The 22,317-nt window shown below is 45.4% G+C and overlaps 1 protein-coding gene across 3 annotated transcripts in view; it reads right to left on the bottom strand.

Moving 5' to 3' along the window:
- The window catches only part of SLC6A13 (solute carrier family 6 member 13), a 34,393-nt gene extending 12,573 nt beyond the window's left edge, over window positions 1-21,820 (bottom strand). Inside the window, exons 1-7 of one of the 3 annotated variants that reach the window (XM_030321848.1) lie at window positions 21,517-21,820; window positions 18,256-18,462; window positions 9,192-9,326; window positions 6,473-6,613; window positions 2,353-2,437; window positions 1,551-1,683; window positions 514-648 (exon numbers count right to left, since the gene is read on the bottom strand). In XM_030321848.1, coding sequence (XP_030177708.1) covers window positions 514-648; window positions 1,551-1,683; window positions 2,353-2,437; window positions 6,473-6,613; window positions 9,192-9,326; window positions 18,256-18,457 — 831 coding nt within the window. In that variant the 5' untranslated portion in view covers window positions 18,458-18,462; window positions 21,517-21,820. Of the gene's footprint in view, window positions 1-513; window positions 649-1,550; window positions 1,684-2,352; window positions 2,438-6,472; window positions 6,614-9,191; window positions 9,327-16,136; window positions 16,298-16,805; window positions 16,930-18,255; window positions 18,463-21,516 lie in introns of those variants that run through there. The other 2 variants (XM_030321849.1, XM_030321852.1) reach the window with 2 other exon arrangements.
- Window positions 21,821-22,317: the final 497 nt, after the last annotated feature.

Here is a 22,317-nt window from a genome sequence, read left to right as displayed (position 1 = left end):
ACCCCCTCCCTGCGCCAAGCTACGAGGAAGCTGGCTGAAGCAGATAGAGTGTGGGCACAACGGAAGGGCCAAAGGGGAGGGAAGAGGCAGGGGCCTCTTGACAACTGACAGGAAACTCAATACCAGCCCAGCTGGCTGGGAGGGGCCCGGGACACCTCAGAATGGGCCACGTGGCCACAGGGAGGGAACCAGAGGAGCTGGTGGAGGGTGAAGAAATAGAGAGGAAGCTCAGTGTGAAAGATCACCAAGAGAAAAAAAGTGCAAAAAGGGGACGGGGTAGACGGTGGGGAAAGGGCCGCCACCTGTGAGTAAAAGGCCCCAAGGGACACGTCTCAGGCAGCCCTGAGAGGTATGAGCCAAGCAGGGACCACAAACAGCTGCTGACACATGTCTGGAGCCCCCCTACGCCACCATGGATGCCTTGGGGTTTGGGCCAGGAGCAGGGATTCCGGACCACAGTGCACAGAAACAGCCTCCAGGGCCACGTGATGGCCCTTGTCTGTGGCTTCTTACCTGGGGATCCCACAGACGCGTGAGGTTTGGGTACAGGTAAAACTGAATTCCTTGGGCTGCCCCAGGCAGCGTCACCCCTCGAATTAACAGGACCACCAGCATGAGGTAAGGGAATGTGGCTGTGAAGTACACCACCTGGCCAGAGGGCAGATGAAACACAAGGAACCTGTGAGTTTGGAAGGAAGGACCTGGCGATCCAGCAGCAGAGTTAGGAGGCTGGAGCTCCCCCACACTCACAGAAGAGGTCAAGAGAGTTTCTCTCCTCCCCCACCCAACCCCTGCAGCTGTTCAGCTCCATCTGCCCTCTGCCATAAGCCGCAACCTCCCTTATCCCTTTCTCCCTCCCACTTAAAGCACCCACCCTCCTCCTGACACATACCCAGTAAATACTTGTCGAGTGACTGAATGAACTCAAGCATTCTCCCACCAAGTGTGCTTAGAATTACGGCAAGGGTTGTCAGGTATGAAAACTCTGTAACACATGATCCCTGTCCTCACAGAGCTTACGAGCTTAGCACACCCAGGCAGCCAGATTACGAAGGAAGCCTTGTTGGAGGCCTCCAGGGCAAGAGTCCAGAAGAACTCAGAAAGCCCTCTCATACCTTGTACACCCAAGGCAAAGAGTGCCCCCCACCCCAGGTTCTCAGGGTGGTTGAGAATCGTTTTGAGATTAACTGTCTCGGGCAGATTCTTTCTCCCAAGAACTGTTGGGTGAAACAAGAGCCACGAACTGTGTCCAGTTTGCAATGTGCCCCCACACGTGGTGTATTGCAAGATCACATTCTACAGATCTGGAAGTGTCCTTCCTGCCTTCCTCTCCCCCTCCTTTCCACTCCATTTCCCCATGTACCAGAGTCCACAGGATTGAATCAAGGAGAGACACAGAATCAAGGAAGGGAGCCACACAAAATTTTGGCAAGATCATTCCCTCCCATCCCTGACCAGGTTACAGCTTAGGAGAACTCCTGGGTGACCAGGCCCCCAGGGAGGACAGAGAGTCCTGGGATGAGAGAGGCCAGGAGCTCTCCAGCACGGACCTTGCCCGTGGACTTGACCCCCTTCCAGATGCAGAAGTAGCAGATGACCCAGGCGAGCAGGAGGCATAAGGCCAGCTCCCAACGCAGGGCCCCCAGGTGTTGGATGCCATCGGAGATCTTCAGGACCCGCCTCCTGGGGAGAGAAGGTTGAGCCGGGCTCCACTTTTGCTGCCAGCCTCAGTTTTGTAGCCCATGTGTCTCAGGCAGTGGAGCCATGCCTCCAGGCTCTTGTCCAAAGGCTTGTCAGCTCTTTTCACTCAGATCCATGAGGCTCTCCTTTGCCCAGAGTTGGGGGTAGATATAAAGGGAGGCAAATATAAACTGTTCCCAGGTAAGTTTGCTCTGGGAGGCTGAGTACCAATTTAACCTAGAGAGGGAGGTGCAAACACATATCTTCTCAACCAGGGTTTCAGGATGTTTTGATATTAGGAATCATGTCCTAGGTCATTATCAACATTGGGGGGGGGGCTAAGAGGCAATATGCATGCAGCAGAAGGGAGGAGGGGTTAGGAGTGTGCACACACATGCATGTGTGCTAACATGCACATGGGCGCGTGGGAGAGGAGAGGCAGGCACAGCCTGAGGAGAGTTGCAAAATTCTCATCTCTGAAACCAATTCTGCATTAACCACAAATACAAGCACACCAGAAAAAAGGCCACTTAGGTGACCACTTAGGCCACCAAAGAAGGACGTGGAAATTCTTCTCTTGCTGTCCCCTGAGGGTCAGCCCTGCATGAGCCCATCCCTGTGCCCTTCTTTTGAACACAACCCACACTGGGATGGGGAGGGGACCTCACTTACTCCCAGAACTCGATGACAGGAGACGTGGCATTCTCAGAGGTCACATTCAGGGAGCCATTGGTCCTCTGGAACTCTACACAGGATTCTACCCGTGGGTCCCAGGGAAGGAAGCAAGAAAAAGATCATTGAATATTTGGCATGACTAGAGAGAGTCATGGGGAAGGTAAGGTCTTTGGAATGAGCCAGGCTGAAGTTGTCCAAACAAACATCCTTGAACACAAGATGAACTCAACAAGCTTACTTCACCTTCCCCCACAGGACTGTACGTGTGGGCTTCTAAATGTTTGGGTACATATTCTTACTAAAGCATGATCAGATGGCATCAGGAAAGATATTCCACATGACATCTTCTTCAAAGTATACAAATATTTCTAGGTCACTGTCTTGTGTAAAGTCACAACCTTTGAGGGATCATAAAAGTGCTTTCTAGGGAAAAGATGAAGCAGAGTGGCCAAGAGCACAGACACAAGTTAGAAAGTTCTGGCTTGAATCCTGACCCTCTGGTTATTTGCCGTGTGGCTCTCTAACTTCGCTTCCCTCAATTCTAGAATGCATGTAGTGATATCCAGTTGTGGGATTGACAGGGGACTAAATGAAAATATGAGTGCAAAGTGCCCAGTAAGTAGTGGTTCTTAACTATCTGCATCTGACATTGGAGTTTCACAACGGGGCTCACATTCTTTTATACATTGTGTTAGTATAATAATCCTAGAGATATTAAGACAGATAGTGTTTCCCCCATCATACACGTGAAGAAAGTGAATCTTCTTAGAAATGGCCGGTTCCAGCTCATAAATGACGAAGCAAGGGCTAGAATCCAGCTCAGCAAATTATATGTTTCACCTTCAAAATCTTACCTAGAATCTGACCTTTTTCATTACCACTACCAGCACCCTATGAAAACCGTGCAGGTTTTCATCCTTCCCTGGCTCCTAGACTGGCCTTCAGTTTCTACTCCTGCCTCCTTAACCAAATCTCCACACAGCAGCCAGAATGATTTTGTTAAAATTTAAGTGGCTTTATGTCATGTCTCACTTTAAAGCTCTCCAATGAGCTTCTCATCCCATACAGAGAAAAAAGCTATAACCCCTATAATTGCCTCCAAGGCCCTTTTCAATCTACCTCCATCACTTCTGTCCTCCTTTCCCAGTGCTCCCCCAGTCAAATGCTCCAGCTACACCGACCCCCTTGCTGTTCCCTGGATGCTATAGGCACAGGGCCACCTCAGGGCCTTTGCACTGGTTGGTCCTTCTACCTAGCGTTTGCCCCTGAAATCTGAGTGGCTGATTCCCCCACCTCCTTCAGAGCATTAGTCCTATGTCCTCTCAGTATGACCTTCCCTGATGACTCTATTTAAAATGACAACTCCCACCCCTAAAACTCCCAATCCCTCCTCCCTGTTTTACTTTTCTCCCTAGCACTTCTTTGAACATAATACATATTAATCATTTATTTTGTTTATGGTATGTGTCTTGACACTAGAACAAAAATTCCATGAGGGCAGGGAGCTTTGTTTTTGTGCATTTTCGTAACCCCACTGCTTAGAACAGAGCCTGGCACATAGTAGGAGCTCTATTAAATATCTGTTGAATGAATGTAAATCAAGCATTCTTTTCACTAAACCCTTTCTCTCTCCTTGAAGCTTCTGCACACCCAGAAAAGTATTGTTTCATCTTGACAGGACAAGATGTCCTGTATATGAAAGATGCTAGGCTCTGAGTAAAACCAGACTCACTAGGAGAAATGTCAAAAATGCCAAGCAAAAGGCTCAGGAATTGAATTTTCCTCAGAATTGTCTCAGAGATCCTCCAGTCAACCCAAAGGTATATAGGCCTAAAAGTGCCCTGAAGCAAAAGCCCTAGGCCACCAAAAATTTGCAACATTTTTACAAAAGGAACTCCCCTGAAATCTGGATCAAATCACTATCTGACAAGCTGGTTGTCAAGGGTGATTTCAGCGTCATTAGAATATATGAATGAATGAATGAATGAATGAGGGTTGAAGGAAAGAAGGGAGGAGGGAAGAAAGAAAGAAAGAAAGAAAGAAAGAAAGAAAGAAAGAAAGAAAGAAGAAATATATGATAAAGAAAATATTAGAATAAAACAGGTTTTTAAAATTGGACTCATCCGGCCACCTGGGTGGCTCATTCGGTTAAGGGTCCAGCTCTTGATTTCAGCTCAGGTCATGATCTTGCCATTTGTGAGTTTGAGCCCCACATCAGGCTCTGCACTGACAATTTGGAGCCTGCTTGGGATTCTCTCCTTCTCTCTCTGCCCCTACCTCACTCTCTCTCTCTCTCTCTCTCTCTCTCAAAATAAGTAAATAAACTTTAAAAAATAAAATAAAATTGGAGAGATCTGACGAATATTTTTTCAAGTGCTTATGAGGTAGGCAGCACTGTGCTAGTCACAAAGGATACAGAGATAAAGATACCTTTTCTGTCCTCAAGATATTGCTGACCTGTGGGAAAACCAGACCAACAGCCCAAAAGTAAGGCAAGTGCCACAGTAGAGTCAGGGCTCAGTGCAGGTAATACTACATTACATGGGGTGCCTGCGTGGCTCAGTCGGTTGGGCAGCCGACTCTTGATTTCCACTCAGGTCATGATCTCATGGTTCATGAGTTCGAGCCTGGTGTCTGGGTCTGCACTCACAGCATAGAGCCTGCTTGGATTCACTCAAGCCCCTCCTTGCTCTGCCCCTTCCTCGCTTGCTGTCTCTCTCTCTCAAAAATAAATTAACTTTGAAGACCAAGAAGAAAGGAAACCTATTGAATCTTGGGGCATCAGGGGAGGAAGCTCCAAGATTTGACTCTTCACTTGCAAAATGGTGGAATGAAGGTGGCAGAGATCAGCAAAAGAATGCCTAGGAAGTGATCAAAAGTTTGAGGACAAGAGGGGCCTTGCTAAACATTGCAAAATGTGCCTCCCTGGCAAGAAAAAGACTCAGACTCCAGTTCGGAACTGACTACCTTACCTGAACAACAACAAAAAATTAATCATGGCACATATAGGGCCTTGGTGACGGATCAGCCCTGAGAGTTGTAGTGCTGAGGGTCCAAGAAGGACAGCTCTCCATCTGTGCTGTCCAATAGGGTATTTTCCAGCTACATGTGGATGTTCGCGTTTAAGTTCATTAAAATTAAATACAAGTTTTAAAATTCGGTTCCTCACACACACTAGGCACATTTCAAGTCCTCAATAACCGCACGTAGCTAGCACCCACCACGCTGGATAGTACAGAGAACACTGTCATTATCACCGATAAGTTCTTTTGGACGGCACTAGGGATTTTTAATTGTTGTTACTTTCAGTCAAATAGACTCAGCAGTTCTATGGCCATAGGTGGTTCTTGTTGTCTTACGAGAGAGTCACATGCAATCTTATAAGCACAGGAGAAATTAATTGTTACTACAAATTGTAATGAAGACATACAAAACAGTTTATTCTCTGGTTAAGTCCAGATGAACTGTGAGTTAGAAAGACCTAGGATAGTATCAGAAAGAAGCCATGAGAAAGAAAACTAATGGACAAACAATACATATATACACCTAAGTAATCATACTTCAAATTGAAATAAGTAAATGGCTAAACTACATAGAAAGGAATCAATTCTATTTGCATAACACATGCTTTCATAATACATGAGTTGAATGCATTATTTTTTAAAAAATTTTTTTAACATTTATTTATTTTTTAGAGACAGAGAGAGACAGAGCATGAGCAGGGGAGGGGCAGAGAGAGAGGGAGACACAGAATCCGAAGCAGGCTCAAGGCTCCGAGGCATCAGCACAGAGCCTGACGCAGGGCTCGAACTCACGAACCGTGAGATCATGACCTGAGCCGAAGTCGGAGGCTTAACCAACTAAGCCACCCAGGTGCCCCCATTATTATTTTTTTTAATTTGAGTATAGTCGACACACAATTTTTTTTTAAGTCTGTGACATTTTTCCTGTGATGCTGGTGAATTCTCACTCTGACTTTTGATCCAAGATTTCCATGACCTACTTGGCAGACTTCTAGTATGTGCCACGTTAGGGTTGGGGATACTCAGGACATAAGGATAATCTCAGTCTTGGTTAATGTGGTGTTTAGAAATGGACTCGCTAGAGATGACCTTACCTGTGTTCCACTCATGGTGGCAGCTTCCCCAGGGAAGGTCGATGGTGAAGCTGCTAAAGAGGTAGAAGAGGGCCCAGGCCAGGACAATGATGTAGTAGATGTTGAGGAGGATGACAATCATCTGGGAGGCATAGCCGATGCCTGGAGGGGAAAACTGCAGAATTGGGCTAAGGACAGTGGACAGATTTCTCATAAGCCACCCCTCCCAGTTTAGGAGGGGGTTTGTACTCCACTGTCAGGGCCCTAAAACATTGCTGGGTCCAGGCTCATTGACTCTCTCCTCAATCTCCCCAGCAGGTGAGGAGAGACTTTTCTCTCTGCCTTCCATTGCTGTGCCCTGGATTCCTGTGAATTTTCTTCTTTACCGGTTCTGAAAATTCCCTGATTTTCAATAGTTAATGTTCCCTGGAATTAGGCTGATATATTTCTGAAATATAAAAACACATGTTAAGAGCAGAAACAGGGGCATCTGGCTGAGCTCAGCTCATAGACCATGAGACTCTTGATCTCAGGGTCATGAGTTCAAGCCCCACATTGAGTGTAGAGCCTACTTGGGAAAAAAAAAGAGCAGGAATAGACAATTCACATAAGAAGAAATACAAATAGATCTTTCCTAATAATTGCAGATATGCAAAAGGAAACAGTGATGAGATACCTTTCTGTATAGCCAGATGTAATGAAATTTGTTACAAATGATGTAACTCAGTGATTTCCAAATTTGTCCAAATATTAGAAATACCTGAGAATATTTTTAAAATTTCAAAGTCTAGACCAGATTCCAGACCAATTAAATCACGATCTCTGGGGATGGGATACTCAGGATGTTTTGAAGATCCCCAGGTGATTCCAACTTGCAGACAAGTTTGGGAACCACAAATACCTTGGAGTCATTAAAGATAAGGGGGAAAGATGCTTACTCATATCTAATGACATGGCAAGTCAATATAACATTTCCATAGAAAAATTTAATAAGCTAGACCAAGGGACATCAACTTGATTGCCCATTTGATCCAGCAATCCTCATCCTGGAAATTTATCCCAAAGAAATAATTCCCCAAAAAGAGGCAGAAAGCTATCTCAACAAATACACATGATAACAGAATATAAAAATGTTATAAGTAATTGAAAATAATTAAAAAGCCCCAAACAGAGAACTGTTAATTATGATATACCCACTCAACTGAAGTTTATGCAATCATTAAATTATTATTGTGTTGGGGCGTCTGGGTGGCTCAGTTGATTGAATGTCTGATTCTTGGTTTCAGCACAAGTCATGATTCCAGGGTTGTGATATCAAGCCCTGCATCAGGCTTCATGCTGAGCGTGGAGCCTGCTTGTCATTCTCTCTCTCTCTCTCTCTCTCTCTCCCTCTCTCTCTCTCTCTCAATCTCTCCCTGTCTCCCTCACTCATGTGTTTTCTCTCTCTAAAATAATAAAATAAAATAAAATAAAATAAAATAATTGTTGGGTAGAGGATGGAAAAACTGAAAAGTGGAAACATAAACCGTGTATGTTCCAGATTAACAGATATGTTAGTTCTATTCAGAGAGACAGAAAGAATGAAATAAACCCCCCAAACTGGAAACAACACAAATGTTCTTCAGTGGGTGATGGTTAAATGAACTGTGGTACATCCATACCATGGAATACTATTCAGCATTAAAAAAGAATAAATGAAATCTTTATACAAGAACTGGGATGGATCTCAAGGGCATCATGCTGAGTAAAAAAGCTAATCTCAAAAGACTATAGACTGCACAATTCTATTTATATAACATTCCCAAAATGACAAAATTATAGATATAGAGAACAAATTAGTGGTTGCCAGGGGCTAAGGATGGAGCAGGAAGGGGTAGGTGTAACTACATAGGAGTAGCATGACAGAGATCTTTGTGATAATGGAAGAGTATGTATATTGATTGTAGTGATGGTCACACAAATCTACCTATGTGATAAGATAACACAGAATTATACACACGCACACACACACACACACACATAAATGAGTGCTTGGAAAATTGGGGAAATCTGAATAAGGTCTGTGGATAGTACCAACGTTAACTTCCAGGTCCTGATATTTTTTAATAGTTAAGTAACATCTTAACATCTTGGGGAAAGTTGGGTGAAGGGTACATATGACCTCCCCATACTATTTTTGCAACTTTCTGTGACTATATATTATTTCAAAATAGACACTTAAAGAAAATCCTATAGAAAGAGAAATATTGAAATTAAACACCCTCAAGTCTAAATAGCAATTGTGTCAAGACAGTAGAATTATTAATGATATTTTTTGCCATTTAAAATTCTCTTTATTTGTTTTGTAATTAATTAAATATGCTTTGAAAAATACAAAATCATTGTTATGCATGTGTAAACTATATAGCTAAGATAGCTTTGCACTCTACTTATTTAATCTAAAGCCTTTTTTCCCTTCTTCACCCCCATCTCCATTCTCTCAGAGACCAGGGGATTAGCTCAGCCCTAAATCCACAAGTGGGGGGTTTAACATAAAGACACAAAGTCTTTAAGTCTGTGATATTTTGCCTGCCATTCTGATGAATTCTCACTCTGATCTTTGACCCAAGATTTCCATGACCTACTTGGCAGATTTCTAATATACCCCAAGTTAGTAGCACGGCTACTAAATCCAGTCATTCCAAATAAGGTTTATAACCATGTATGCAGATATCCTGGAATCAGGCACAGGGCTACTCACCCTCAAAGATGGGGCAAATCTTCCTCCAGGCTGTGATGCCTCCCTGGCTAGTGTACTGGCCCAGTGCTGTCTCCAAGAGGAAGACAGGAATGCCACAGGTAAAGAGGAAGATGAGGTAGGGGATGAAAAAGGCACCTGTGGGGTGGGAAACAGGCTTTCCATTACCTGGCACCACCCTCCTCATAGTCCACATTCATCTCCTCCCATCACCACCCCACGTTGCCAGTCAGAATCCCCAGGGGTGCAGAACATGCAAAATGCAGGGGACATCTGTCCAGATATCTGGAACCATAGCAGAAATCAAGAGTCACCAAGTTACCTAACGAGCCCTTTTTGTCACTGAAAGTTTCAATCTATACCTACCAAGGCTTGCTCCCCATCGAACATCAATTATTACTTTAATTACACAAAACTTGTGGCCACAGCAAGGCGCTCATTGAATAACGGACATCCAGGGGCATTAACACAGCCCACAGACTATAATTTCTTCCAAGGAAATGACTGCTTTTAATGGTAGAGAGAGACTTTTAGCAGACTGAAATCAGATTTCCCTTTAGTAATCCTTTCTCCTTCTGTTTTTCATAATTATTGGCTGAAACAAGTGTACTGATTCTGGAAATGCTGGCATTTTCTCCACTGTGGACCTCTATCTGTTGGCAAGGTAGATAGGGCAGTTCACAGAGTACCAGGGAAGAGAGAACTGCACACAGAAGGAGATCCAAATATATGCGGAGAGTCCCCTTCTAGCTTTCAACTGAGTGCCGCTCAGCATCTACATAGGAGGAAATGACCCGAACTAAGGGAAAGAACCATTCAAAAAAAAATTGAGAGTAATGGTGCTCACACAGGGCTGGGAAGAGTGCTGGCTCCCACTAGCCAGACTGGATAGTCCCAGAATTCTCAAGGCATTGGGAAGAGAAGGTATTTCCTCAGAAGTGGGGAATGATTAGCCCTAGATTGAGCACAGCTCTGGTTCTCCCTAACAAATCTTAGAAGCAAAACCCAAAAGTATCAAATAACTTCACTGGTCCCGAGCAAAACTCAAGAATTTTTATAGAAATATAAAAATCCCAATAAAAATACTGTTCAGAAATGAAAGTGAAGTAATGCTTCTTAAGACAAGCAAAACTTGAAAGAATCCATCACCAAAAGATTTGTACTACAAGCGATGTTAGAGAAAAACCTTCAGCCAGAGGGAAATGATGCCAGAGAGATATATGAATCTACACAAAGGAACGAAGAATGTTAGAAATGTTACATACACAAGTAAACATATAAGAATTTTTTTCTTATCACCCAAATCTCTTTGAAAAGTTAACTGACTGGTTACACAATGTAAGGTGGAGTTTATAACAGATGAAAAAGTAAAACGTGTAACAACAAGAGCACAAAAGTCAGGAGGAGAGAGATGGAAATGTATTATTGTAGGGTTCTTATATGTAAAGTGGTATAATATTACTTGAGGGTGAATTGTGATAAATTGAAGATGTATGCTACAGGGGCACCTGGGTGGCCCAGTTGGTTGACTTGAGCTCAGGTCATGATCTCTCAGTTCATGAATTCAAGTCCTGCATCAGGTTCTGTGCTGTCACCGCAGAGCCTGCTTCAGATTCTCTCTCTCTCTCTCTCTCTCTCTCTCTCTCTCTCTCTCTCTCTCTCTGCCCCTCCCCAACTCCCATTCTCTCTCCCTCAAAAATAAACATTAAAAAAACCCAATGTATGCTACAAAACCTAAAAAAATCATTCAACTAACATAACAAAGGCTTATGGCTAATAAGTCATCAAAGGAAGAAAGCCAACAATGGAATAATAAAAAATTTTCAATTAATTCAAAAGAAAGCAGAAGGATAGGAAAAGGGGAACAAAGAACTGATAAGACAAATAGGAAACAAAAAGCAAGATAATTTTATTTAAACTTAACTGTATGAATAATTGCTTTAAATGTAAATAGTCTAAATGTCCCAAATAAATGGCAGAGATTGTCAGATTGGCTTCAAAATAAAAACAAGGTTCAGCTACATGTTGCTTAAAAGAAATGCACTTTAAATATCAACACATGAAAAGGAAATCCTGCCTTTTGAGATTACATGAATAGACCTCGAAGACATTACATTTTCAGAGAGAGAATAACAAATACTGATTGTTCTCATATATGGAATCTAAAAAAGCCAAATTTGGAGTGCCTGGCTGGCTCAGTCAGAAGAGCATGTGACTCTTGATCTTGGAGTTGTGAGTTTGACCCCCACGTTGGGTGTAGAGATTACTAAAACAACAAACAAACTTAAAATAAAAATTAAAAAGCCAAATCTGTGGAATTAAAGGGTAGAATGGTGGTTGCCAAAGATCTGGGGATGGAGGAAATGAAACGGTTTAAAATGAAAGTTAATGGGGAATAGAGCTCTCCAGTCCTTCACCTTTCAAATCTCTGGCCTGTAGTCTACACATCCATAAGTCAGGCACCGAGGAAGGCACCTGATTACCCGAAGGGCAAAGAAATAAAGATCATAAACACCTCAGCCTAATAAGTCCATAAGTCAACCCAAGGCTTGTTGAGTAGGAAAGGAAAATAAGGGAAGACAGAACTTAGTAGCTGATATGGACAGTTACTGCTCAGAGTTGGAAGCATGGCAGAAAAAAAGAGAGAGAAGAGGGAGAGACAGAAAGACCGAGAGAAAGAGAATTTTTGCCCAGCTCAAGCCCCACCTCCCTATCTTTATGCTACCTGCTCTTTCCCAATAAACCAAGCCAATGTTTAACTGCAGTAGGTTCCATGGTCAGGTCTATGCCTCTCCTCCTCTGCCTCTTTGAGCACGTGGGCAGCTGGCCACAAGGGGCAAGGTTCACACTCAATAAGCAGAGCCACTAGTCCTACAAAGGGAAGGGGTAGGAGAGAGACGGGACCCAGAGGGAGCCAGGTGCAGATTGGGAAGTCCTTTGGGGGCACTCTGCCTCTTTCCCCACAGCCCCAGTCACCACCATTAAAAGATGGAGCTAGTCCTAGAGGTGGAGGATGGAGTTCAGTTACCTGCTCCCTATTCCTGTGGGTTAGTCTCCTTCTCCAAATTCTAAAAGGTCCTGGCCTGTTCTCCCATGAGATGGAGAGGCCACATGCCCAACCTAGAGGGGAATCATTCTATAGGCCACCCTTCACAAAAGCAGCACACTCTGTGGTGTCATCTGTAACGTTCCAGCTAATATTTTAAAACATAAACAGATGAGATTCCACATGAGCAACACAGCAGTGAGCATACATGAACAGTTATGTGCTGCAGTCACCACTAATCTGACCACTCCTGGGGGGTGAGTAATTAACTGAAAATGATAACAAATCATCACACACTACTAAAATAGCTATTACTGTTACATGGAGGAAAAAAGTGTTCTTCTCTTCTCTCTGTTCTTACGTACTGACAAGCAACAGCAAGGTGACCAGTTCTCCCTGAGGCCAGGTACCATTTAATCCTCTTTGCCTTCATCTCCCTATGGTCTAGAGCTGCCCTTCCCCCACAGCCTGCTCCTCTAAGATCCCCATTCCTAGAGATCCAGTTGTGGGACATTCTGCTGTAGCCTCACATGCAGTCTCCAGGCATCCCAGGTGTTGAGAAACTCAGTCTGCTGGCAGCCAGGTCTAGGGAGCTGGAGAGATCCTAGCGGAAGGCCCATGTTCTGAAGCCACCAGGATCTGGGTGTCTGGGGACTGAAGATCAGAAGCAGAGAGGGCTTGGGGGGAGGCGGGGTACAAGGAAGAAGGAAGCACCTGTCCTCGCACAAGGTAACTGATCTCCAGCTGCTGTTCTATGACTAGCAAAAACCAACGATTCTTAGCACAAGTGACCTCTGCCCCTGGTTTTCAGCAACCTGGACTCAGAAATTAAGTGTGGGGGGTGAGGGTGCCTGGGTGGCTCAGTAGGTTAAGTGTCTGACTCTTGATCTCAGCTCAGGTCTTGATCTCAGGGTTGTGAGTTCAGCCCCGTGTTGGGTTCCACAGCCGGTGTGGAGCCTACTTTAAAAAAATGAAATTAAGTATAGGGACGCCTGGCTGGCTCAGTCAGAGGAGCATGAGACCCTTGATCTTGGGGTTGTGAGTTTGAGCCTCATGTTGAATGTAGAGATTACTTAAAAATAAAATCTTTAAAAAGAAAAGGAATTAAGCATAAAATGTTTGGCAGATGGTCTTTTTGTCTGGGCTGAGATTGGCAGGCAAGTAACTTAAATTCCCTTGTGGTAGAGTTGAATTCTCTTGCCAAAACCCTCTCCTACCACCTTTCCCCAACATCATGCCTTTTGAGTTATCCAGAGACTTTTCATCTGCATGGCTAGAACTTTAAGGGATAGGCCCTGGTGGAAGGTCATGTTTGCTTTTCCCTCCAGGGAACTGAGGGTGGAGAGCTTGAGAAATAGTTCTTGGGCCACTTCTCCAGTCAGGAGACCCATCCCCACCACCGCCAGACATACGGGCACACTGTCACTACTACATGGTACTCATATTGGCTTATCCCTCCCCAGGAGGGAGAACACAGACAGCAGAAATGTACTTTGCCCACTCCCAAGTTCTGCCCAAATCACCCATATTTCCTATTTCTAATCATTTTCTTTCCCCATTATCTTGAACCCACTGCAAGCGGTCTTTGCCCTGCCATACCACTGGGACTGCTCCTACAAGGTCACCAAAGGCCTCCATGCCACCAAAGCCAACACTTCATTCTCACTCCATATCTTTCTTAACCTATCTGCGGCATTTGATGCTTGCCTCCCAAAACACTTCATCACCCTGGTATCATCTTTCTTCACTGGTTTCTCCTTCTCTGTCTCCTGATGGTCCCTCCCCTTCCCCCCAGTCCTTGCTCTCTTTTATCACCATCAAAATTCTAATCACTCTCAAATTTATATCTCTCATCCACATCTCTCTCACAGACTCCAGACTCATATGTTTTACTGCTTGGTCGCATCTCCACTTGATATCTGACAGATATCTCCACTCAGTGTTCCCCAAAGCCAACTCCTTATTTTCTTCTTAAAACCCGCTCCTCTTATGGCCTTCCACATCACAGTAAATGGCAACTCCTTCCTTCGCAGTGCTCAGTCTGCAATCCTTGGACCGCTAAGCCCAGGCAGCAGCAGTGGAAGTGACAAGAGGTGTCAGATTCTGCATACATCATGTGGGGTCTCCAGTCCCAGGCACTCTGGGTTCCTCAAGTCTGTTGGCAGCCAGAGTCCAGGGAGCTGGAGAGGTTCCAGCTGAAGACTCATGCTCTGAAGCCCCCAGAATCTGGGTAATTAGGTAGATCTAACAGTCTGGGAGTGGGAGGGAAGGACTCAAGGATGACTCCGAAATATTTAGCCTCGTAACTGGTCTGCTTCTGCCCCGACTCGTGTACAATCAGTTCTCAACGGCAGCCAAAGAGATTATTTTAAAATGTAAGATCATGCCGCTCCTGCTCAAAACCCTGCCCTGTCTCCCCATGTCACTAGAGCAAAAGCCAAAGTCTTACAATAGCTGACAAGGACCTACATGATCTGCCACCCTCGTCCTATTTACTTCTCTGACCTCAGCTTCTATTTACTCCCCTCCGTGCAACTCCTCAAATAAGCCAGTCAGCCTCTTGCTTTACTACTATTAAACCTTTTGTGTCCTCTGCTTGGAGCACTTTTACCCTCGATATCCACATGACCAGCCCTCTCACTCCTGGCAAACCTTGCTCAAATGTTCTCGATGTGCCCCCTCCACACACACACACTCCTGATCCTCTTTTCCCAGCTCTACTTGGTCATTTTCCAGAGCACCCATTAACTTCCGATATGCTATATATAATTTTCTTATTTACTACATTTATTGTTTATTGTCTGGCTCCCTCTTCAAGAATGTAAGCCCCACGAGGACAGGGAATTGTTTTGTTCTGTTTGTAGATGTAGCCCAACAGCTTAGAATAATTCTAGGCAGATAGTTTGTACCCTGTAACTGCTGTTGAATGACTCAGGCAGGGTCGGAGCTTGGTGGGCTGTGTGCTGGGGCAACTGGCTGAGACTGGAGACTCCAAAAAGATATCTGGGGGTGGATTGGCCACAGGTCCCGGACAGCAAGGATTGTGCTCAGCTAGGAGATGATTGAGGCAGGCATCTCGCTCATCCATCTCTCTGAAAAGCCTACCAGTTTCTTCTGATTTTAGATGCGCTTCTTTAAATCACTGTCTCAGCTTCTCTGGTTTTCAACTCTAGCGTTTAACTAGTTTACCTGCTTTTCTATCATCTTCTTGCTTCAGCCCTTTCTCTGCTCTGGAACTCACTTCAAATTGGATCTACCAAATGTTAAAGCTAGAAGGAACCCAAGAAGACATCATTTGTATTTCTTAAGTTTGGAACTAAAATTATATTTTAGGGACTTTTTTAATCTCTGACCTCACCACTAGACAAATATTGATAATAATAAAGGGCCAAGCTTATCTTCCCCTCCTGCCCCAAGCACAAAAGTGGCTGTTTAAAGCTAGGAAGTTGAAGAAAGGGCCCAGAAGCCCAGAAGCAGGCCGATAGGGTCCATTACCTGAGCATGATACACCCCAGAGGACCCCAGCATCCTTCTCCAGAACTTGCTCAGAACATTCCTCTCATCCCCTGAGAGTCCAGGTCCCAGTTGGAGGACCATGGGTTTAAATAAAATCACTAAAGCAGGAGGAAAAGGGTCAAATCAATGTAAGTGGTCTCCATTCTCCTCACCTTCCTTCCCCATACTGGTAGCAAAGGGTCAGAAAGAGGCATCAGTTTGTTCCTTGACAGACAAGGGGGTGAGAAGAGGAAGTATGGGGACTCATTCTCTGTGGAGAATGTGTTTTGCTGGGAGATGAAGGGGGCTGAGTGGTGACAGAAAGGTTAAGCTGCTGGGAACCCCAAAACCCAGGCATATCTAGGTCCCTCTCACGAGCACACATCTCCTCAGTTAGTCCCCCTTACCTTGGCAAAGGAGGCTTTCCATTAATTCCCCCGGTGGCCCTGGGTGACTCATGCCCTTCAGAGCAAACCTGGGCATCAGTCTCTAGCTCCAAAGCCCCTCAGAACACTTCCCTCCAGCTGCTGTCGTCCATCAAGGAAAAGAGGAGTCCTAAGACCCTGCACTTGATCAAGGGAAGAGATTGTGGGTGGCAGTGTTAGGGATTAAACCGAGAGTTTGACTGGATCCAGGACCCCTGAAAATGTCTCCACTCTCAATCGGAATCAGCATGCTGGAAGGCAGGCTCTCTCCAGGGAGGAAGCAGCCACAGCCATCATATCCACCCTCTTCCCTCACAAGCCCATAGCAAGAACCAAGGGCCCCCGATTCTTTTCTCCTCTTGGGCCTGCATTTCCCCTGGAGACAATGTCACACACTCCCAGGCCTACACAGACTCACCACAGAGTCCCAAGGCAGAGCTCAGATCCAAACACTGCCAGACAAGCTCCCTCAACAGGGTGAGCCCACACTCCCCACTGCTCCTATTACGGTTCCCTTCGCTTCACCTTTCTCAGCCCAGCGGTTTTGCGCCAGACCTGGATATCACTCCCTCCCACCTCTTCGTGCCACTCCTGCTAATTCCCAGGCCAACCTTTACCCAATTCCAGAGAGGCTTGGGGAAAGCCGCTCACCTCCTAATCTTCCTGCCATGTGAGGAGCTAAGCTGGTTACTAGGCTCCAGATATAGAGTCCCAGTGGCCAGCTTTAGCCCCCAGATTCCTCCTCCTCCCTGGACCAGCCTCGTCCCTCCACCCAGTTCTCTGAAGGGAAGCGTGTGGAGTGTCCAGGACTAGGTTCAAAGTGGGAAGACCTCCTTCCTTCCCTCACAGGGCACACGGAACAAAGTCCTGTGATTTCAGGCTGCTGGCCAGAAATCCCTGGGGAGAAAGGACGCATCAGCCCATACCCACCCCTCTGGAAACATACAAATTAACTTCCAACTCCACGGCCAATCCTCCACAATCCTGAGAATAGGCTCCATGGGCTCAGAGGACCTCTGTACCCTCCTCTCCGGCCCTCCCACCTCCACTGTCCGAAACCACCGGGAGACTGAGCTCAATGCATTTGGAGGCTCCGACTCCCTTGCACAAGGCTGGGTGTCACATTAGGGTACCCTCCAATCCTCATGGCCCCAGAATAACCACTGCCCTCAGCATTTCCCCGCGTTACCTACCTCTGCACTGCCCCCTCCCGCAGCCCAGGCTGCAACCTCACTTCCAAACCAGATCTGGGAGCCCTATCACCTATAAGCTTTACCCATCAACAAGGAGATATTCGTAACCTACTGCTCAGCCAGAACACTTCAGTACCTGAGAAATCCCTCCAGGGCGTCCCACAGAGGTCTGGGATTCCCTGAAAGTGAGTTACTGGTTGGAAAATTACCACCACTGCTGTGGGGTAGCAAAGTTATTCTAGGAGGCTGGAAGGGATAGGAGGAATGAGAAGCCAAAAAAGCCCTAGGAAAGAGTTAGAGTTAATACTGCATACACACAAACTTTCAGTGGGAAGTTTTGAAGGCAGAGCCACTAATATCAAAGGTTATGACACTGGTAGGGGTTGGGTAATGACTGGCTTAGAGAATGTCACAATGCCAGCAGAGAAAGGGAAAACACAAAGACTAAGGAGTCTCAAGACCACAGGACAGTTCAGTATCAACATCATCTTCAACACAGCTGCCATTTATTAAGCACTTTACACACATTACCTCTCATCCTTACAGCAACTTAAAGGCAGGTACTACTATCTGAATTTACAGGAACAGCAGCTGAGGCTCTGAGGGCTTCAATAACTTGCCCAAGACTACACAGAGAGTAAGTAGCAGAGCCAGAATCCAAATTCTGATACATCTGGTTCCAAACCTATGTTAATATGTCTATGATGCCATAGCATTCTAGAAAGACCCCTGGGAGAGTTACATAATCTCTCTAGGTCTCAGTCTCCTGCAGTGTCCTTACTGACTTGTAAGGGGCTGTCCAACTCCAGCATTCTATGCACCCATGGGAGTCCCCAGAGGGGCAATAATTACAGGAGATGGAGACATCCTCCTTCCAGGGACGGGTGGGGTGGCGCAGTAGCTCTCACCTCCCCCATTTTTGTAGCAGAGATAGGGAAACCTCCAGACGTTGCCTAGGCCAATGATCTCCCCGGCTACTGACAGCACAAACTCCATCTTGTTGTTCCAGTGCCCCCGTTCCAGGGTACCATCTTCCTTCGTCTTTTCCACGACAGGGTATACTGGTTTTGTCTCCCCATTGCTGGCTGTGCTCGAGATCCTGCTATCCATCCCACCTGAAAAACAAGCAGAGTGTTCTATTACCGCTGGGAACCTTGGGAAGAAAGCCTTCCCCTTCCTTCACCAGCAAACTCCCGAGGGAATAAGTGCACCAGGAGAAAGTAAATTCCTACCCCCTTGCCTATAGACCCACGTCCTCCTTAGCATCTCGTATTGGTAAAGTCTGGGTAACACCTGCTAAGAATGTATATTCCTTTACTGTTCAGGAAGAAAGCATTGATGCTGAAGTATAGATACTCTTTCCACCAGGGAGGGCCTCTTGGGTTGGGGCTTGTGGACATGGAAGAGTTCACATGGCCCCTGGGCTAAGTTCTCCACGCCATCCTACAACCAGCTTTGTCTGTGTTAGCACGTGCTCCAGCGTCTGTATTCTGTATGGGGACAGCGGAAAAGATCCTCAAACCCACCAATCTCCCATGCAGGAATTTACTCTAGGGAAATAATTGTGACTATGGATAAAGATTTGACACTGAGGATGTTCATTGTTTACAGCAGCAAAAAATTAGAAAACACGCACAGGTTAAGAAATTATGGCCCATACATACAACGGACTAATATATAATCATGAAAAATTGTGTTGCAGAAGAAAGTGTAATGAAATGAAAGTGTTCACGATATGTGGAGTGAAAAATTATAAAATAGCACATATGATATGATCATGCTTGGAAAACATTTTATAAAGTGTATGCATCAAAAGACTAGGATGGGGCGCCTGAATGGCTCAGTCGGTTAAGCGTCCGACTTTGGCTCAGGTCATGATCTCGCGGTCCGTGAGTTCGAGCCCCGCATCGGGCTCTGTGCTGACAGCTCGGAGCCTGGAGCCTGTTTCGGACTCTGTCTCTCCCTCTCTCTCTCTGACCCTCCCCCATTCATGCTCTGTCTCTCTCTGTCTCAAAAATAAATAAAAGTTAAAAAAAAAAAAAAAGACTAGGATATCCACCAAAATGTTTCTCGCTCAGTGATTGGATTATAGGAATATTTTCCTTATTTCTATTTTCTATGTTTTCATCAAAGAACGTGATTTATTTTGTAACATTAAAATAAAAGCAAGTTTTTAAAAACTCCTTCCAGGGGCTCCTGGCGGCTCAGTCAGTTAAGTGTCCAACTCTTAATTTCAGCTCAGGTCATGATCGCACAGTTTGTGAGTTTGAGCCCTGAGTCGGGCTCTTTACTGTCAGCAAGGAGCCTGCTTGGGATTCTCTCTCTCTCTCTGTCTCTGCCCCCGCCTCAAGCGCACTCTTGCTCTCTTTCAAAAAAAAAAAAAAAAAGAAAGAAAAGAAATCCTTCCAAAGGAATGGGAGAAGCTGAGTGGGCCCTGGAATTCTGAATTAAGATGGACTGACCTTCCCAGCTATCTTTCTACCTCTCTCTGAAGTCAACATAAGAGAAAGATGAACTATGGGCTCTTTTTCTTTGTTGGTGATGAAACATGTGGGAATCTATTTCAGTAGAGAAGACAACATGAAATGAATAAAGGGCCACAGTTCCAAATGTTCCCCTGCCCTATTCTAGACTCTTACTGAGATTGAAGATAAGATCTGCTATGGCTCACACGTAAAGAGTAACTACTACAAAGTACTTTACATATACTTATTTCACTTAATCCACACAACCACCCTGAAATGTAAGCAGTATTAGTTCTGCTTTGTAAATAAAGAAGGTGCAGCTCAGAGAGGTTAAATGACATATCTGTGGTCATATAGCGAGTAAATTGCACAAGTGGGACTTGAACCCACTCTGTCCCTGCTCTTTCAATTAAATCTCTTGATTTAATTGGCTGCCCAGGTTTATCAGCATTTCTTTTTTTTTTTTTTAATTATTTTACAGAGACAGAGAAAACATGAGCAGGGAAGAGGGGCAGAGGGAGGGAGAGAGAGAGAGAGAATGAGAATCGCAAGCAGGCTCCACGATCAGTGCAGAGCCTTACATGGGGATGGATCCCATGACCCTGGGATCATGACCTGAGGTGAAATCAAGTCAGACGCTCAACTAGCTGAGCCACCCAGGCATCTCTCAGCATGTCTAAATAAGCATCTTCTAATGACTCTCCTTGATTTTTCACAGTGGCCCCTTTTCCGGAGAAGTAAGCAGATGGACATTTTTGTACCCCTCAAGAAAAATTCATGTTAACAGAACTTTCTCATTGGGAGCCCCATCTGGCCAGACTCTCCTATGGTTCAGTTTCCCCAGCAGGGGCTACCTTCAGGATTCAAAAAGTTAGAGAGAAAGTCAAGGAACAGTAGGGATCTTTGCTTATTTGATAAATTAGGGAATAGGCTCCAAAGAGTGTGCACTGAGAAGGAGAAATCCAAGCAGCTGGTCCCAAGAAGCAAGCTTCCTCAGTCCTTTTGAGAAGGTTGTCTAACGTCTTGTGCCGGTTCTCAGCCTCCCTTTACCATCCGATGGGTGTCTTCCGATGATGGCACGCCATCTCCCTCCACTCCTTCATCTTCTCAGACCCTAGAAGAAACAGTAGCCCTATCCTGGGTCCCTCGCCTCATTAGGGTACTGTTTCTCAGAGGTTGTGTGGTGCAACAAAAAGGTCATGAGTTGTAGAGTCAGACAAGCCGGGTACAAATCTTAGGTCTGTGCTGTACCACTCGCTGCCCAACTTCAGAGAAGTTAATTAATTACTCTGAGCCTTCGTTCACTCCTCTGTAAAAGTGGGGAGGATTAGATGAGGTTATGCATATAAAGTAAAGGACTTAGCAGAATAACAGGCACTCAAATTTGTAGTTTCTTTCAATCTTGTCAAAGAGTTGCTCATTGTCCCATTTCACAGAGAAAAAAGCTTTCCTTTCTGCTCAATCTAGGCCTCTCTTTCTCTAAATCGCATTGTCCCTTAAGTCAACAGCCACTGCAGTTTCAGAAAGCCAAGAATATAGCATCTAGGTTTGCATGTACACACATGAAACATATATTCTAGGAGGATCAAAAAATCCTTTGGTTGTAAGTCCTATGATCCCATCCTATAGTCTGAGACCCAGAAACAGAAAAATGAGAGAGGGAGGGAGGGAGAGAGAGAGAGAGAGAGAGAACATATTACGAACCTTAGTGCAGCTGCTGCCAGAGGTCCAGTCAGGGGGAGAAGAATTATCTAAGGGGGAAGGGGAAGGTGCTGGCTATTTAAAGTGTGGTTCCAACTCCTCTGCGGCACTTGCACTTGTAATTCTAAACTTGGCCCTGCCCACATTCCTCCTCCTGCCTCCCCACCCCACTTTCCCTCCCCCTGAGCAGCAGACTTACACACCGGAGTCATTTCACAGCCTGGGGAGTGCGAGTACACCCTGGCAGGTCAGGCCAGTTGCTTGTGAGGCTGGGCAGCTAGTCTTCTCCCCCAGAGCTCATGTGCTCTTGCCCGCCCCCCCCTCCCCCCACCGGCAACCTCAGGGTCACCCTAGAGGGATCCCACCTTCCACCCTTTCTCCAGCCCCAGTGCTCCTGTACTCCTATACACACATCAGGAATAGGTGTCCCTTGGGTTGGGTGCTGTGCAGATTAAATGTACATTTCTCAGGGCGCCTGGGTGGCTCAGTTGGTTAAGCATCCGCTTTCGGCTCAGGTCATGATCTCATGGTTCATGAGTTCAAGCCCCACATCGGGCTCTGTGCTGACAGCACAGAGCCTGGAGCCTGCTTGGAATTCTGTCTCCCTCTCTCTCTGTCCCTTCCCCATTGGCACACTGTTTCTCTCTCTCTCTCTCTCAAAAAAAAAAAAAAAAAAAAAAAAAAACCATTGAAAAAAATTTTAGTGTACATTTCTCTTATGCCTCTGTAGGTTCTGATTTGGTGTAGACCGTGATTAGAATAAAGATACATATGTACACCTGAAACTAATGTAATACTGTGAAT

Source organism: Lynx canadensis, chromosome B4 (genome assembly GCF_007474595.2).
Source record: "Lynx canadensis isolate LIC74 chromosome B4, mLynCan4.pri.v2, whole genome shotgun sequence".
NCBI lineage: Eukaryota > Metazoa > Chordata > Mammalia > Carnivora > Felidae > Lynx > Lynx canadensis.
Note: the sequence above shows the minus strand (reverse complement) of the source record. Positions and strands in the feature narration are given on the sequence as shown.